The sequence below is a fragment of the Cebidichthys violaceus genome, unplaced genomic scaffold, assembly GCF_023349555.1.
Source record: "Cebidichthys violaceus isolate CVI_PGR_0920_01 unplaced genomic scaffold, fCebVio1.0.p SCAF_3, whole genome shotgun sequence".
Classification (NCBI taxonomy): domain Eukaryota; kingdom Metazoa; phylum Chordata; class Actinopteri; order Perciformes; family Stichaeidae; genus Cebidichthys; species Cebidichthys violaceus.
Window position 1 is genome coordinate 970,217 of NW_027176483.1, and position 19,963 is coordinate 990,179.

General features: G+C 39.9%; 1 protein-coding gene across 1 annotated transcript in view; it reads left to right on the forward strand.

Annotated features, from left to right (window-relative positions):
- Positions 1–11,921: 11,921 nt before the first annotated feature.
- Positions 11,922–19,963, forward strand: part of LOC137881321 (CHRNA7-FAM7A fusion protein) — a 12,745-nt gene continuing 4,703 nt past the window's right edge. The window contains exons 1-2 of the mRNA XM_068723213.1: positions 11,922–11,993; positions 18,429–18,623. Of these exons, the coding sequence (XP_068579314.1) occupies positions 11,939–11,993; positions 18,429–18,623 (250 nt within the window). The 5' untranslated portion in view covers positions 11,922–11,938. The remainder of the gene's footprint in view (positions 11,994–18,428; positions 18,624–19,963) is intronic.

The window sequence follows — 19,963 nt, forward strand, 5'->3', positions numbered from 1 at the left end:
GAAAGACTAGGTCTATCCGTAGTTTCCTGTTAACATTTAGTGAGAGTTGGGGGCTTTTATTTAATCAAACAACCCTCACCCTGATCTTCCTTTGTAGATACAGTTACTTAATGAGACTTTTATTTTGAAGGGATGAGGGTGGATGGGGAAGGGGGGGGGTTCTAACAGTTTGCTGCCCATAGGAAAGTTGTCCCGCAAGAATATTAGGCTTCAACGCCTCCTGATAACATACAGTTGCTCTATGGGGCTTTTATTTTGAAGGGTTGTGGGCTGGTGGAGAAGAAGAGAGGGACAGAACCACACTGACTGATGTCCATAAGAAAAATATCCCATAAGAACGGAGTATCATAGGAAAATGTGTTTTGCCTAAAATGTGTATGTCATGGCATCCAGTGACATCACTTTAACACATGCTAGGCCTCATACCGAGCCTCTGTTAGCATACATTTACTCAATGGGGCTTTTATTTTGAAGGGGTGCGGGGCTGTTGGAGAGAGGGATGGGTCCAACAAACATCCGTCGCTAGAAGTCAACGTCGATTTATTTGTTATCTAACTTTTGTACTTCAATAACGTCCGTAGTTATTTTAACTTAAACCATCTCTTTCATAAATCTAACTCAGTAATCTTGTGGCCTAAACATAAATGAGTAGTTTCTTGTAAAAACAGAGGTTTATTTTGAAAAGACCATTTACATTACGAGCTGAAATTGACTCGCGTTGCTGGACTTTTGTAGGAAAACGCACAAAACCGGAGGAGTAACTTTTTCTTTGTGGGAACGTTTACTTCCACAGTGACGTAGATAGAAAAGGACACAGATTCACCTTCCATTTGATGTGAAATGCAAAGGATTGTGGGTAATAAGGTGATGGTAACTGCTTATGTATGAAGCCAGGGAGCGGCGGTGATCAATTACCTTTAAAGTGTTGCATTGTGAGATTAGTCTGGGATGTTAAAATAGAATTTTACCTTTTTGTTTTTTATGTATGATCATATTCCAAGACACAAAACATAAGTGATTATGGAGAATTATGTCTTTTGGTGGTGGGAGGAGCTACACTTATATTATTGATTACATGTCTTTAAAAGTGAATGTGTAGGTGAACAGCAGCTTTGTTTATTTTACATTATGATTCTACATTCCTCAGTAAAACTGTAGAAATGTTGCTTCAGTCAGTCATTTGTAATCTTAACCCTTCAAATGTTCTGAAGACATCTGAAGGATTTCTGAAGATTCTCTCTGACTGATTCATACTTTGATGTTTTAATAAAAGATGCATTTCATGCAAACATGCTGGTGTCATATAGAGCTTAACAACAACAACCTCAGTAGAAACATGAAATATACCATCAGCCTTTCAGAGGAGGAGACACACACACACACACACACACACACACACACACACACACACACACACACACACACACACTCTTGATCTCTCTCCTCTTCAGTGTCTCCAGCTGCCGAATCTTCTCCTTTGGATGTTTTTAGGGGGAGGAGCATCTCTCTCCCTTCCTCTAATCGCACATCCTCCCTAAATCTTCCTCTCTCTCTCTCTCTCTCTCTCTCTCTCTCTCTCTCTCTCTCTCTCTCTCTCTCTCTCTCTCTCTCTCTCTCTGTTGTTTTCTGCCGGTTCAGGAGGAACTCTGTTCAGTGTCTGTGAGACTCTCGTCTGATGAGGATGGACGCTCGGATCTTCATCCTTCACGTCCTGACGCTCTGCTGCCTCCTTCACGGTAGGCTACACACACACACACACACACACACATACATATATCCAGCTGTTCAGTTAGTTTTGTTTGATTAAATGACTGTGAGCAGCAGCAGGTTTAACAGATGAGACATAATAAGAAACTCCTCAGTGCTGCAGCTCTTTAACAAAGAAAATATAAAAACACCAAAATACAAAACCTGTCGATGCAAAAGACAACATGCTGAAGGTATCCATCAAAAAGGTTGATGCTGCTTCACGAAGTGTTATCTATCAAAACGACGTGACCAACAGTCACAGGATGGACCGATGTCACGTTACATTTTCATGACAAATGTCACAATGTTGAACATTTGTACCTCATAATGCTCCAAAGTGTGTCGTCAAAGAACAAGAAGAGGAGTAACAAATTCAATACAAGTTTAATTAACAGAAAATCCTCAAAGTGGAACCTGACTGAAGTCACGTTCTCATCATCGTGAGGATTAGTGTCATGTCGGTGCCGTCAATTGGCTGCAGACGAAGAAGAAGAAGAAGAAGAAGAAGAGGTGATTAAAAGATCAAAGGATGATGCAAACACTGTTAATGTGGGGAAGGTTACGTTCTCATTATTTATTCACTTGGGCTGGTTCTGCTTTTAGCCTCACAACTAGTTTAACTTTGTTTGCAATATTTCAACAGTTTTCTGAATTTCCAGTCTTTCCCCTCTTGTTCTTTTGGATTTTTTTAAACACCCATAACAACCAGGTGGATGAAAATATGTTTTTAGATTTTTTTAGAGGCACAAAGCATGCAATTAAAAATCTGGCGGCTTGGTCAGCAGCCCTTTGCGTCAAACTGTGGAACTCTGGGAATTCTTCTTGTAGTGAAGCTTTGAGTTCGGCTGTTTAGATGTCGCCATTTTTTTTTTTTTGCTGTTGCCATTTTTCTTTTTTTTTGATGTCGCCATTACATTTTTTTTGATGTCGCCATTTTTTTTATGTAACCATTTTTTTTTTTTGATGTCACCATTTTTTTTTTTTTTATGTCACCATTTTTTTTTTTTTTTGCTGTCGCCATTTTTTTTTTTTTAATTTCACCATTTTTTTTTTTTTTAATGTCACCATTTTTTTTTTTTTTAATGTCACCATTTTTTTTTTTTTCATGTCACCATTTTGTTTTTTTTTGCTGTCGCCATTTTTTTTTTAATGTCGCCTTTTTTTTGATGTCACCATTTTTTTTTTTGTCACCATTTTTGTTTTTTTGATGTCACCATTTTTTTTTTTTTTGCTGTCGCCATTTTTTTTTTTGATGTCACCATTTTTTTTTTTTTAATTTCACCATTTTTTTTTTTTTTTGCTGTCGCCATTTTTTTTTGAATGTCACCATTTTTTTTTTTTTATTTGCTGTCGCCATTTTTTTTTTTTAATGTCACCATTTTTGTTTTTTTGTCACCATTTTTTTTTTTTTTTGCTGTCGCCATTTTTGTTTTTTTTGCTGTCGCCATTTTTTTTTTTAATGTCGCCTTTTTTTTGATGTCACCATTTTTTTTTTATGTCACCATTTTTGTTTTTTTTTAATGTCACCATTTTTTTTTTTTTTTAATGTCACCATTTTTTTTTTTTCATGTCACCATTTTAGTTTTTTTTTGCTGTCGCCATTTTTTTTTTAATGTCGCCTTTTTTTTGATGTCACCATTTTTTTTTTTTGTCACCATTTTTGTTTTTTTGATGTCACCATTTTTTGTTTTTTTTTGCTGTCGCCATTTTTTTTTTAATGTCACCATTTTTTTTTTTTTTTGCTGTCGCCATTTTTTTTTTTTAATGTCACCATTTTTGTTTTTTTGTCACCATTTTTGTTTTTTTTTGCTGTCGCCATTTTTGTTTTTTTTGCTGTCGCCATTTTTTTTTTATGTCGCCTTTTTTTTTGATGTCACCATTTTTTTTTTATGTCACCATTTTTGTTTTTTTTGCTGTCGCCATTTTTTTTTTTGCTGTCGCCATTTTTTTTTTTGCTGTCGCCATTTTTTTTTTTGATGTCACCATTTTTGTTTTTTTTTAAATGTCACCATTTTTTTTTTGATGTCACCATTTTTGTTTTTTTTTATGTCACCATTTTTTTTTTTTGCTGTCGCCATTTTTTTTGTCACCATTTTAGTTTTTTTGAATGTCGCCTTTTTTATGTCGCCATTTTAGGTTTTTTTTTTATGTCACCATTTTTTTTTTCTATTTTGCCATTTTTTTTTTTATGTCGCCTTTATTTGTTTTGTTTTTTATGTCGCCATTTTTTTTTTTTTTTATGTCGCCATTTTTGTTTTTTTGCTGTCGCCATTTCAGTGACACAGAAGACGTTTTAAACTTCACACTGGTGATGAGATTCTCTTCAAATCAAAAGGAAAACTTAATATTCATGCGTTAAAGCATTAAAGCTTAAAGTCAGCCGACTGTGACTCTCTTCTGCTGAGACTCAAACAAACAGACACTAAACACATCAGAGACTCCAGAGGTCTTCATATCACCTGCTCTACCTCCGTTTGAAGGATTAGTCTCTTTACAGACGTCTGCTGAACTTCGTCCAGCTCGACAAAGACAGATGTGTTCAGTTAAATAGAGAGACACTGGTTAGTTCACTGTAGACTGGACAGACAACACATTTAAAGTCATTTAAAGGAAAGAATCCAACTGAACTCACTTTGCTCCAATAGAGAGGTGAAGTCCCGCCCCCTTCCAATTGACCGCCATGGGACCTTATATCGACAATAATATATACGATGGCTAAAGGCAAGAGACAAACGCATTTGATCCTGTTTGAATTGTGACATGAGTCACACACACGATGTTTGTTGCACAAAGAGAAAGTTGCATTTTGTCGTAAAACTGTAAAAATACGTAATTATAAAAACGACACAATCTAAAGTGTCTCACTCGTTCTTTCTTGTTCCCGATGAGATAACGTTACATTTAGAGCATAGCTGAGTTAGCTAGCTAGCTAGCAAGCCAAGCTAACGGCCGGTGTTGGTGTTGGTGACGTAGATCGTGGGACGTAGTTCATTTCACACAAAACTAAATAATTCTACGACAAACTGAGACTTTCTTGACTTACAGAATTACCTTTTAAATTGACAAACATCATTTCTGTTCATGACACAATTCAAACAGGATCAACAACATATTTGTCTCTCGCCGTTGACTATTGTACATATTTTCTCAGAAATAAGGGATCCCATCGGGAACACCGGAGAGGGCGGGACTTATCCTCACTCTATATGTTTAAGTCCAACAGTTTGTAAAACGCTGTAAATGGGAGATTTGTTGGTCAAAACATTAAAATAATCTTCATGTGTTGAATTGGTGGAGTTCCCCTTTAATCATCCGGCTTCCATCAGCGTTCACCAAGCCTTTAAGTCCCTTTTTTACTCCGAGATGAAAAGTGACAACCTGAGGAGCTTTGGAGACCAACAAGGGAAACAAGTCCTGAAATTCAGGATTCAGTGATCCACGTCTAATCATGAAGAGATTGACACAGATGGATTTATTAGATCCATCCTGTCACACGGTCTGAACCAACAATTGTCAAATACGAGTCGAGGGAAACGTATTTCCTCTCGGATTACTTTTTTTTTGTCTCCACTCCAAACACAGGACTTTCACCCAGGAGACCTAAAGTTAGCGTCTCTTGTGAAACCAAAATTCATAATTTATATCTGTACTTTGTATAACTTAACAAACATAATTATTTTTAGCCAAACTATGTTTTTACTAAACATAACCAAGTACTTTTTTTTATTGACCCTTGGGTAAGCCCCGCCTCCCGCTGCTACCATGGAGCCCACACTGTCACTAATCTCACCTGAAAAAAACATTTATCAAATTTTTGTCAAAAAAAACCCTATTTGAGAGCAGCTGACAGAAGGGACTCAAATATGCGTTTGAAGGATTTATCTGGGACGAAAACTGGTTGAAAACGTGGTCACTTCCTGTTCACTGGTTGCAAAAAAAACAAGATGGCGACGGCTAAAATGCAGAACTCAAGGCTTCAAAACATCAGTCCACAAACTAGTGAGGTGATGTCATGAGGACTACGTCCACTTTGTTCTGTCCTGTCTTTTTACATGTTGCTGCCGCTAGGAATTGTGGGGCGTCTTTATCTCCTTTCCTTTCACAGAGGATGCTCCAGTGTTCTCTATATGCCTAAGGAGATTAGAAAGGAAGCATTGAAGCACCTTTCCTCAGCACTTAGAGAATTGGATCTAAAAGACTGAAACCAACAACCTGTTGCTGTTAACCGAAGGCAGCAACGGGGTTAAACCTCAGCCTGCTTCACCCAGAGGGAGTGAGGTCCAGGAGAGACCAGGGCTGAATACCAAGCGCCATATTCACTGTACTTGTACTCTGATTCATACTTGTGTAGAAGTACAGCTCTGTGTGTGTGTGTGTGTGTGTGTGTGTGTGTGTGTGTGTGTGTCCAGGCTCCCTGCAGGGCGTCCACCAGCGGCGTCTCTACAAGGAGCTGATGAGGAGCTACAACCCGCTGGAGAGACCGGTCGCCAACGACTCCCACAGCCTCACCGTCCACTTCAGCTTCAGCCTGCTGCAGATCATGGACGTGGTGAGGACACACACACACACACACACACACACACACACACACACACACACACACACACACACACACACACACACACAGTTTGAGCTGAACAGTCACAGCTGGACATCGAACCTTTAACATTTCATGAGTCTCGGCTGAACACACACTGTTCCTCCAGCTGCCTCATTGAGATCTTCAGCATCAGTGAATCCTCGTCTTCGTCCGAGACTCGGTTCTTCGTCCCACCGTTCACGTCCTCGTTTCATCACCAGATCTTCTGAGGACTTTGTCTCATCGTCACTTTAAATTCATCTCACTTCAGTGTTTATCCTTTTATCCTTTTATTCATTATTCATCCGTCGTTATCTGACCTCATCGCTCTTTACTTCCTGGTCTTATTATTCATCACAAAGTCGTTCTGGGCTTCGTCTTCATCCTTCGTCTTCATCCTTCGTCACAGCGTTGGAGTCCTCATTAGCCTCATCTTGTATTCATTACTTATTAATGTGAGATAACGACACAGATTCAGATTCAGCAGAGCAGAAGCAGCTTCTTCTTCTTCTGCTCATCCGTCTCCTCTGAGACATCAGATCGTTCTGATCTCAACATAGAGACAAATACACCATCTTCTTCTTCTGCAGTTTGTTTAAAGGTTCGTCTTCATGAAAGCTGTGCAAAGAGTTTCCCTCCAAAACTCAATTTAATGCCCAAATTCATGTTCCTCCTCTCCTCTCCTCTCTCCTCTCCTCTCTTCCTCTCCTCTTCTCTCTTCCTCTCCTCTCCTCTCTCCTCCTCTCCTCTCCTCTCCTCTGCTGCCTTCAGGATGAATTCACAGTGAACATAGAAGCAGACGGTCTGCAGTTCTTTAGCTCATTGTTGTTTTCCTGTTTTTAGGATGAGAAGAACCAGGTGCTGACCACCAACATCTGGCTGCAGCTGGTGAGTTTTCCAGTCGTTCTTTTGGTTAAAGATGTATCTTCAGAGGTAGAATGCTCTTTGTCTTTTTCTTCTCATCTGTTGTCCTGATACTTCAAATAACACTAGTATTATGTATAATATTTCATCTATGTACTATGTGCTGCAGGTGTTTCTCACTGTTGTTCTCATTTTCTCTAAAAAATGTCTTTCTAGTGTTTCTAACCAGCTTCATGGCTTCATGGTCTGAAACCTTGTGTGCAAACAAGTAGATGTTGAACCCATTCTGACCAGAAAACACCATGAACTCACTTTAAAGGGCCAGCGTGTCGGATCTAGTGCCATCTAGTGGTGAGGTTGCAGATTGCAACCGAGTGTTGGTCCTCTGGTGTTTCAGAGAATGAACTCCGTCAGCGGAGGCCGGTGTTACGGAGCACGGCGAGAGTTTAAACAAAGCTCAGCGGTTCTGCACCGTCGGTACAGTTTGTGCCGTTTGGCCTCCTGTGAGTTGGTGTGATGATCCAGGAGTCAGTGGATGGACCATCAGTGGGTGAAGATATCCGGCCCATAGGAAGATGGCCGTGTGGAAAGAAAGCCGGTAAACATGATGATGGATGAGCCTTCAGACGCTGCAGCTCTGTGTGACCCAGATACAGTCAGCTGTGATCCTCCAGCACAGCTGCTTCTTCTTTCTGCCTCTCACCAACTCTTCTTCTTCTTCTTCTTCTTCTTCTTCTTCTTCTTCTTCTTCTTCTTCTTCTTCTTCTGCTGCTGCTGCTGCTGCTGCTGCTGCTGCTGCTGCTGCACAGCAGAACAGCAGAACAGCAGAACAGCAGAACAGCAGAAAACTAGGTCTTGAGATCCGGTCCTGTGGAAAGAACTGATCCGGATTCATCTGCTCCTCTGATGGGAGAGGTTGGTTCCTCCTCCAGAGGCTCAACGGCTCCTCTCTGCAGCTCCTCACAGGACCAGCTGCTCCTCTGGACTTTATCTAATTCACTCCTCCTCCTCCTCCTCCTCCTCCTCCTCCTCTTTCTTCTCCTTTTCCTCATCTTCCTCCTCCTCCTCCTCCTCCTCTTTCTTCTCCTCTCCTCTATCTTCTCCTCCTCCTCCTCCTCCTCCTCCTCGTTCTTCTCCTCTTCCTCCTCCTCCTCCTCCTCCTCCTCTTTCTTCTCCTCTCCTCTTTCTTCTCTTCTTCTTCTTCCTCCTCCTCTTTCTTCTTCCTCATCTTCCTCCTCTTCCTCCTCCTCCTCTACTTCTTCCTCCTCCTCTTTCTTCTCCTTTTCTTCCTCCTCCTCCTCCTCTACTTCTTCCTCCTCCTCCTCTTTCTTCTCCTCTTCTTCCTCCTCTTCCTCCTCCTCTTTCTTCTCCTCTACTTCTTCCTCCTCCTCTTTCTTCTCCTCTTTCTTCTCCTCTTCCTCCTCCTCTTTCTTCTCCTCTACTTCTTCCTCCTCCTCTTTCTTCTTCTCTGTGTGTTTTAATGTCAATGTTTCATTTTCAGAAACGAGAAACATTCCTGAGATGTTTTAGTGGATCAGACGTGAACTTCAGAGTCCTGTGTTGAGATTTGTTTTGGGGGGTGTTCAGTGTGACGGATCTACTTTTTAACGGATCCCTCCGCAGGGGACACCTTTCCGCACGCTGACAGGAAGTGAAAACAATGTGAGAGCGGATCAGAGCGAGCCGCCACCAGAGCTGCGGAGATGATTTATCGTCTAATCTGCATATTAGACGTCGGTTGGCGGCGACTTCTTCTCTGAACAATGAGCGTCACAGAAGAGCCTCAGTGTGATGGAGTCCTCCAGCTGAGAGACGGAGGAGCTGCTGCTTATCAGCTGCCTTCAGACCACCGCTTCTGGACATGTCCACTGTCCTCACATCGTTCTACAGAGACCTCATTTACATATTCATGTTCCCCAAAAACACAACACATATTCTATAAACAACACATTTAAAAGAGTGTGTGTGTGTGTGTGTGTGTGTGTGTGTGTGTGTGTGTGTGTGTGTGTGTGTGTGTGTGTGTGTTCAGTACTGGACAGATTTCTACCTGCAGTGGAACGTGTCCGACTATCCCGGTGTGACCAACGTCAGATTCCCCGACAGCCAGATCTGGAGGCCCGACATCCTGCTTTACAACAGGTACCTGAACGCACCGCCGCTCCACCTGGAAGTTAAAGTTCTCATGTAGAAGCTGTCGCTCACACTTTGTAAAGTTCTGCTGTTGGTTGAAAGAAGAAGAGGAGGAGGAAGAGGAGGATCAAGGTGTCTCTGGTGGAGGTACAGAATCCTCTCAGGATTAATCAGCTCTCATCAGAGCTGTGTGGAGCTCATTAACCGATCCTCAGAGTCCACTTCCTGAAGATTCAGTTCAGACTTGTTTTTTTAGCACGTTGGAAGCAAACTTGAAGCCTTTTCTCACCGTGAACGTTTGCTTTCATTCACTGCGCGTCAAGATGGTTTTAATGTTTTTTGTCATTAAAACTTTCACAAATGTGAATATTCTGCTTTTTTGGTGTAATAATAACGTTCATAACGTGTTTTTCTGAGCTTTAGTATCACAAATAAAAGCATCAACTAATCAGGTTGTTTAAGGGTTTCATATATTTATACATATCAGTCCAAACAAGAAAACTTTATGAGTCCTTTAAACCTTGACAAAAACAGCACAAACCAGATCCACTCCTTCCGTTCTTACCTTTCACAATAAAAGCCCTAGCTATGTAATATTCCCGTATTGCTCCGTTCATACCTCTGACCTGTCTCTCTCTCCACAGCGCTGACGAACGCTTCGACGCCTCCTTCCACACCAACATCCTGGTCAACTCCACCGGCTACTGCCAGTACCTGCCACCAGGTAACCCACCAGAGGGCCCTCCCACTGCTACACAGGCCCCTCCCACTTCTACACAGGCCCCTCCCACTACGCACCTGTTTGAAAAGCCCCTCAACTACCAGAGAACCACTTTGGTTCAGACTGAAATATCTCAACAACCGTTGGACGGATTGTTTTGAAAGTTCAATCAGACGTTCATGGTCCCCTGAGGATGAATCCCACTGACTTTGGTGATCCTCTGACTTTCCATCTAGCACCACCATCAGGTCAAACTTTGTCCTCTACAGATGGACAAATGGATAAATGTGAAATTATGAAGAGCAAAAAAAAATAAGAAGAATAAATGTGGAAATTATGAAGAGAAATGATAAAATTACATTTTCCCACATTTCTCTCTATATTTATTGATATACCTTTAAAATATATTAATATGTATAGCATACATTACTCTACTTTTGATATTTAAAATAGAGTATATCTGTGCAGGAAGTGAGCACAATGAGGAGTAATAAGGAAAAGTATTAATAAATTACAGTATAGAAAATAAATACATAGTACAAGTTATTTGTTAGCAAAAATGTAATGCATATATGTTTTCAAAATGAATAAATAAAATATATAAATGAGCAAATACATAAAGTAAAGTAAGTTAAAAGGCTTATAATCATTATTATATAATTCTGTTATATTTCTTAATGTATACATTTATAATAGATTTATTCTTTGTTGTCACACTCTTATAACTTCATAGAAAACATTATGTTCAAACTGTAATTATTCTACATTTATTAACTGTAATCCATATTTTTCTGATTCAGCACATTGTAAACTGTGAGTCATCAGTGAGCTTTATTCTTTATTCTTAATATCTTTATTCTTCTTTATTCTTTATTCTTTACTCTTTATTCTTTATTCTTAATATCTTTATTTTGAATATCTTTATTCTTTATTCTTAATATCTTTATTCTTAATATCTTTATTCTTAATATCTTTATTCCTTACTCTTAATATCTTTATTCTTAATATCTGTATTCTTTATTCTTAATATCTTTATTCTTAATATCTTTATTCCTTATTGTTAATATCTTTATTGTTAATATCTTTATTGTTAATATCTTTATTCTTAATATCTTTATTCCTTATTCTTAATATCTTTATTCTTAATATCTTTATTCTTAATATCTTTATTCCTTATTGTTAATATCTTTATTCTTCATATCTTTATTCTTAATATCTTTATTCTTAATATCTTTATTCCTTATTCTTAATATCTTTATTCTTAATATCTTTATTCCTTATTCTTAATATCTTTATTCTTAATATCTTTATTCCTTATTCTTAATATCTTTATTCTTAATATCTTTATTCTTAATATCTTACTCCAGCCTGACATCTTCTCTGCTGGTTTCTCCTCAGACCTTCGTCTTTCTTTGAGGCTGGTTTGGGAACAGATTGGATTTCTCAGCTGATCCACTCAAAGTTAATGAGAACCTCAAACTCAGTCCTCCAGAGGAGACCAGACGCTTTTCACCAAAACACAATCTTCATTAGCTCTCCAGCATCCTTTGTTTTTGTGTTGGTCGGTGAACATCAGCTCCCGTCTGGACGATCATCTTCTAGTTTATTCTCATTTCATCGTGTGGTTTTCATCTTCCTGGAGATTCCTCCCTCTTGTTTTCCTTCCTCTTGACTCTAGCAGGTCTTAGTTTCATCTCTGATGTGTCATCGATCTGTTATCGAGGTTGTGTTTCTCTCCCACACAGTTTCATCCAGCGTGAGTTTTCTCCTCCTTACCTCTAGGAATTTTTAAGAGCACCTGTTACATCGACGTCCGCTGGTTTCCCTTCGACGTGCAGCGCTGCGACCTGAAGTTCGGCTCGTGGACGTACGGCGGCTGGTCTCTGGACCTGCAGATGATCGAGGCCGACGTCACCGGGTACATCGCCAACGGAGAGTGGGACCTCGTGGGTGAGATCACGAGAACTTCTTCAACAGAAAACGGGAAAATGTTTTTTATTTGATAGTTGTTGGTTTGTCTCCTAAAAATGACTTTCACATCAGGAGGCAACCTTGAGAGAAGCCGATGAGTTAAAGCTGCATTCTCTCTAGTGTCCAGCAGGGACTAGACTTCTGGTTGTATAGAAGTCTAGTCTAAAATGACTCTACTTCTCTCTTGATTTATTCCCTCAGTAAACATTGTAAACATGAGTTTATGGTCTCAATCTCTAGTTTACAGTCTTCTTCAATACAGCATGATGTTCATTTAGTACATTATGCTCCATTTAGAGTCAAACAGACCATAAAGCAGGGGATGATTTAGGGGCGGGGCTACACAGAGATTGACAGGTCTCTACGTCACTCCTCCTCAGTCCAGATATGGTCACTTCCTGTTCACTGGTTGCTAAAAAACAAGATGGCGACGGCCAAAATGCCAAACTTGAGGCTTCAAAACGTCAACAAGCTAATGAGGTGACGTCATGACGACTCCGCCCACTTCTTATTTACAGTCTATTATCTGCATACAACTAATTGTTTGGAGGGAAATGTATTCTCTTCTGGATTACGGACAACGTTTTGCATTTAGCACGAGGTTTATGAAGCACTCTTCTGTAGAATATCGATTCTGACAACCGAACAGGCAACAAGCCAGACATGTGACGCTGCTGACCATTTTAATTCAACGTTTGAAGCTTGATAACTCATGTTGAAACATGAAGACACAAAATGTCTGCCGTTGTTGTTGTTGTTGTTGTTGTTGGCACACGTGTCCTCATACTTGTGGCCATTTAGAGTTTTTAAAACTTCCCCGTTTTTTAATTAAAGAAAGAAACAAAAAGCTGTGGGTCATTCAATATTATCATTAAATGACCTCGTACCTCGATGCCACAACGAAGTCTTCATTCAAACTTAATATGTGGACTCAATGAGGACGGGACAGATGAGCCTCGGGGGGACGGGGACAACAATACATAAATCCACTTGTTCTAAATAAGTCAACAGGACGTCTGACGTGTCCCGCCTCCGGAGGACAAACTACCTTCAGGGAGTTCTTTTCACGGAGAGATCCTGGAGAAAGCAAAGCTCTTGATGAGTTCCTGTGTGATCGTCAGAACTGACCAGGGTTTCATACCAGCGATAATCTGCTGCTAATTAAAGCCTCGTCCTGCACATTATTATTAATATTAATGTTTTAATAAAGTCGTGAAGCGGCACGATCACGCACACCTGAAGCTCCTGGAGACTCGTTTAACTGCACCAAAGTCAGAATAATGTCACAACGAATGAGACGAAATCTTGAATGTTGAGATGAGCACAATGTGTTTCAAAGCAAACATCAGGACAGGATGAAGCGTAAGAGACTAGAAACGAGACACAGTTCAAGTTCATTTGTCTCATATTCAACTTTCATAGACTTTGAACCTTCACGCTGAAAAGCCCTGACTTTCTGTGTCTATCCCGACGGATAGGAACGTTCTTTAATTAGATAGATATCCCACGAAACCAATTAGTGCTTTATCCACGTGACACCAACCAGGAAGTAGAAAGACCACAGCGCTCCACACAGATGATCCATCTTTCACTCAGGAGCCTGCAGTGTTCATGCTGCGTGTGAAGCCAGACAAATCCAGCTGATTCAATTAACACGCATTTCACCATCTTCTCCTAAAACTAAACTAAGTGTTTCACCATCCATTCATCCATCCATCCATTCATCCATCCCTCCCTCCCTCCATCCTTCCCTCCATCTATCCATCCATCCCTCCATTCATCCATCCCTCCATCTATCCATCCAACCATCCATCCATCCATCCCTCCCTCCATCCCTGCCTCCATTTATCCATCCCTCCATCCATCCCTCCATCCATCCATCCATCCATCCATATCGCTGCAGGCTTCTCTTCACATTTCACTCTCACTTTCATCATTCAGCACAAACAGAAAGAAACCGGGACGCTGTTCAGCCAATAAGCTGTTCACAGGGAATTTAATTCAAAATCTGGGCCACATGTCCCCCCCCCCCCCCCCCCCCCACACACACACACACACACACACACACACACACACACACACACACTCTCCACCTATAGAGGAGATTAAACCCAGTGTAGTGAACAGCGTAGCGATGTGCGGCTCATGAAACGCAGCGTTCTGCTCCTCGATGGAGGAACGACTTCATCAGGAAAGTGGGATTGATGGAGCGGAGCTCAGTGGGCCAAAATCCACATTCAGAGTTCTGACTTTAAACAAGTTTACATTTGTGAGGAAGAGATCTTTGATTTTCTCTTGTTGGGTCAGACTGAGAGTTTCATCTTGTTTATAGTCAGTGGAATGAAGAACAGAAGAACCCACTAACCCACACCATCTTATTAAAGGATAGACAGGCCCTAGTGGAGTACGTAGTGTAGATAGTATGTAGTGTAGTATGTAGTATAACTAGTACTGTATGTAGTATATCTAGTACGTAGTATAGATAGTATGTAGTATAACTAGTACGTAGTATAGATAGTATGTAGTATAACTAGTACGTAGTATAGATAGTATGTAGTGTAGATAGCATGTAGTATAGATAGTATGTAGTATATCTAGTACGTAGTATAGATAGTACGTAGTGTAGATAGTATGTAGTATAGATTGTATGTAATGTAGATAGTATGTAGTGTAGATAGTATGTAGTGTAGATAGTATGTAATGTAGATAGTATGTAGTGTAGATAGTATGTAGTATAGATAGTATGTAATGTAGATAGTATGTAGTGTAGATAGTATGTAGTGTAGATAGTATGTAGTGTAGATAGTATGTAATGTAGATAGTATGTAGTGTAGATAGTATGTAGTGTAGATAGTATGTAGTATAGATAGTATGTAATGTAGATAGTATGTAGTGTAGATAGTATGTAGTGTAGATAGTATGTAATGTAGATAGTATGTAGTGTAGATAGTATGTAGTGTAGATAGTATGTAGTGTAGATAGTATGTAATGTAGATAGTATGTAGTGTAGATAGTATGTAGTATAGATAGTATGTAATGTAGATAGTATGTAGTGTAGATAGTATGTAGTGTAGATAGTATGTAGTATAGATAGTATGTAGTATAGTATGTAGTATAGATAGTACGTAGTATAGATAGTACGTAGATAAGATAGACTTTTACATTGTTTTCTATCAGATTCTCTGAGTGAGTGAGTTTCTATTGGGCAGTATGAGCAGAGAGGGGAGGGTCAAACGTCACACGATGAATAAAGAGAAAGTAAAAAGGCTGTTCTTTTGTTACCATCCTGTCACAATGTGTGCTTATTTTTCTATTATGGAACACACATTATGGTAATTGTTCCAGTGATAAAACGTGACGGGGCTCATTAGTCTCTGCAGCAGCACCGGGGGAGGAGCTGACTTCCTGTTTAAAAACCTCTCCCCCTGTGGAGCAGCACTTTACCTCTCTGAGCCATTTGACATGAAACGGCCTCGTTCCTGACGGTCCAGCAGCACAACTTACACTTCTAATGTCATACGTCATCACTTTTCTACAAGCTAGTGTTTTCTGACTGCTGCAGCGGCCTTCCTTTGTTTTCTGCTTTTCCATGAGTAAAAGACACTTTACCTTAGATTACATCATGCTGCATCAACGTGAGCCTCCTCTTGGGTTTTACTTGTGTTTTCTCAAAGCAGCTGCAGCTCAAGTCGTATTAAAGAAAACTGTCCAGCTCTCTGATCTCTGCTCTGCTTCTATTCTGCTGCAGAACTGGTTTTAAAACACTGCTACTGGTTTATGGATCACATACGTCTCTGATCTTCTGATCCGCCGGACCAGACAGCCGCATCGAATCCAACTACTGAGACGCTGCTTTTATCTTCTGTACTGCACAGATCAATTTGAGTCTACAGCACTGAGAGAAAGACGGAGCAATATAACGGAGGGGTGGGAATCACCAGAGGCCTCACGATACGATGTTATCATGATACTTATGTCACGATACGATGTGATCATGATACTTATGTCACGATACGATGTTATCATAATACTTATGTCACGATACGATATGATCATGATACTTATGTCACGATGCGATGTTATCATGATACTTATGTCACGATACGATATGATCATGATACTTATGTCACGATACGATGTTATCATGATACTTATGTCACGATACAATATGATCATGATACTTATGTCACGATACGATGTGATCATGATACTTATGTCACGATACGATGTGATCATGATACTTATGCCACGCTACGATGTGATCATGATACTTATGTCACGATACGATGTTATCATGATACTTATGTCACGATACGATGTTATCATGATACTTATGTCACGATACGATGTTATCATGATACTTATGTCACGATGCGATGTTATCATGATACTTATGTCACGCTACGATGTTATCATGATACTTATGTCACGATACGATGTTATCATGATACTTATGTCACGATACGATGTGATCATGATACTTATGTCACGATACGATGTTATCATAATACTTATGTCACGATACGATATGATCATGATACTTATGTCACGATACGATGTTATCATGATACTTATGTCACGATACGATGTTATCATGATACTTATGTCACGATACGATGTGATCATGATACTTATGTCACGATACGATGTTATCATGATACTTATGTCACGATACGATGTTATCATGATACTTATGTCACGATACGATGTTATCATGATACTTATGTCACGATACGATGTTATCATGATACTTATGTCACGATACGATGTGATCATGATACTTATGCCACGCTACGATGTGATCATGATACTTATGTCACGATACGATGTTATCATGATACTTATGTCACGATACGATGTGATCATGATACTTATGTCACGATACGATGTGATCATGATACTTATGTCACGATACGATGTTATCATGATACTTATGTCACGATACGATGTTATCATGATACTTATGTCACGATACGATGTTATCATGATACTTATGTCACGATGCGATGTTATCATGATACTTATGTCACGATACGATGTTATCATGATACTTATGTCACGCTACGATGTTATCATGATACTTATGTCACGATACGATGTTATCATGATACTTATGTCACGCTACGATGTTATCATGATACTTATGTCACGATACGATGTTATCATGATACTTATGTCACGATGCGATGTTATCATGATACTTATGTCACGCTGCGATGTTATCATGATACTTATGTCACGATACGATGTTATCATGATACTTATGTCACGATACGATGTTATCATGATACTTATGTCACGATACGATGTTATCATGATACTTATGTCACGATGCGATGTTATCATGATACTTATGTCACGATGCGATGTTATCATGATACTTATGTCACGCTACGATGTTATCATGATACTTATGTCACGATACGATGTGATCATGATACTTATGCCACGCTACGATGTTATCATGATACTTATGTCACGATACGATGTTATCATGATACTTATGTCACGATGCGATGTTATCATGATACTTATGTCACGCTACGATGTTATCATGATACTTATGTCACGATACGATGTTATCATGATACTTATGTCACGATACGATGTGATCATGATACTTATGTCACGATACGATGTTATCATAATACTTATGTCACGATACGATGTTATCATGATACTTATGTCACGATACGATGTTATCATGATACTTATGTCACGATACGATGTGATCATGATACTTATGTCACGATACGATGTGATCATGATACTTATGTCACGATACGATGTTATCATGATACTTATGTCACGATACGATGTTATCATGATACTTATGTCACGATACGATGTTATCATGATACTTATGTCACGATACGATGTTATCATGATACTTATGTCACGATACGATGTTATCATGATACCTTAGTCACAATACGATATTATCATATTATTCACGATACGATATCACAACAGCTGTTGTGTCAACATTGCTAATGTTACTAGCTCTCCTATTGACGATTTGAACACAGATTTGTTGTTCAGGTGTTTTGTTATCAGACCAGCAGCTAGAAAGCTACTGCTGATCTCCAGATCACATATTTTTACTGAATGAGGGCAGATAATGATCAGCAATGGAATGTTTTTTTCCCCACTGTGATGGTTAAACTGTAATGAATCCATGTTTTACATGACGTACGGCCAAACCGGTTAACCCTGACATCCCTATTTGCAACATTAATAGTTCATATAATAAAAGATCGATACTTTGTGTTTGCAATATTGCCACACAAAATATCGCGGTACCATGCTGGATCGATATTTTCCCACACGCCTATCATGACGGAGGAAACGTGTGATTGACCAGTGATCGGTGTTTCTGTCTGTGACTCTGTTGTTGCTGCTTTTTGTCTGCAGAGGTTCCCGGCCGGAGGAACGAGCGTTTCTACGACTGCTGTAAGGAGCCGTACCCTGACGTCACCTTCACCGTGGTGATGAGGAGGAGGACGCTCTACTACGGACTCAACCTCCTCATCCCCTGTGTCCTCATCTCCACTCTGGCTCTGCTCGTCTTCCTGCTGCCCGCCGACTCCGGAGAGAAGATCTCCCTGGGTGAGGACGCGGCTGTGTGTGGTGCTAGCTGTATCGTAGCTGTCAGCATACTCGGTTCAAACAAAACTACTGTACTTTACTCTACTACTTTAGACTAATCTAGAGCATGTGGTATGACAGCTGAGGTCCAGTGGGAGCTCTTAACATATTGTTCACCTCTTGTATATCTGTCCATGCAGATATTTGTTGGTTTTATTTTTGTCAAGGTTTTGAAATATCTGACATTTCTGTCTCTAGGAAAAAAGCGTCCACATTCCTCTCAGTGAAAGGTTTTCATTGGCAGTGCTTTCTAATAATCTGGATCGTCCAGAATAAAAGAGACTGATTCTAGAAAGAGACGTCTCTGTTTTTGTCCTTTTTTCAGAGCTGTGAACATCTCAAATGAAGTCAGAGATGGACAAAAGGAGAATTCTTTGGTTGAGCTGACCTCGGTGTTCGGTCAGACGGCAGCAGGAGGTCTTCAGGGCGCCTGTTTCCTCCGCTGACGGATGTCTCTGAGTCGATACTCATCAGCCATAAAACATCCCGAAATTGGAAGTCAAAGGTGCCGAGAGGCGTCCAGCCGCTGAGATCAGATACGTCTCTCACTGGAAGTTTAGTTTAAGCAGTCGATCAAAGAGAGCGTCAGCGGAGCCGCCGGCCTTCAGCCGAGGTTCAGATGTAACACATCAGAAAGTATGGAAAGACTTTATCATTTAATACATCTTATAAAGAGGAGATAAAAACATGTCTGCTCGAATAAAATGACTCAAACACGTCTTATGAGACACACACAGTGTGTGTTAATGAGCTCTTTGGTTTAGTTGTTTTTATTGGGCGGCTTTACAAGGCAGAGAAACCTCTGACCTCTAACCTCCTCACAGATGGCAATTTCAGAATTAAAGCTCCTTGTGTTGGTGAGCTTTAATTAAGAGTAGAAATACGGGAAATATCAATTCCCAAAAGTCTCCCAGCAGCCACAGAGTGGACTCTAACTAACCGGTTTATCTTTGATCACATTGTTCTGAAATAAAACCAGACTGTTAAACTCTAGTGTTCGGTGTTTAAGGGTTTTTTCGGTGCGTAAAGCACAACTGGGACTTTAAGTCTTAAGGTCTTGATTTTGTTGCTGAGTCTCAAATCTTTTTCTTGGTCCTTTGGTTTGTTTTTCCAGGTTTTTTTCCCTCACCTCACACTCTGAACTGAAGTGTAGTTTTAAAGGAAGGGAGCTTACCTGTTCAATCAAGTGGAGCCTGTGAAATCTCCTCCTCTCTGTCTTCCACAGGACCTGGCAACCCACCACAAAACCCAGATTCATATCATCACGTCCTGAAGATTCATCCTTCCATCACAGAAACATT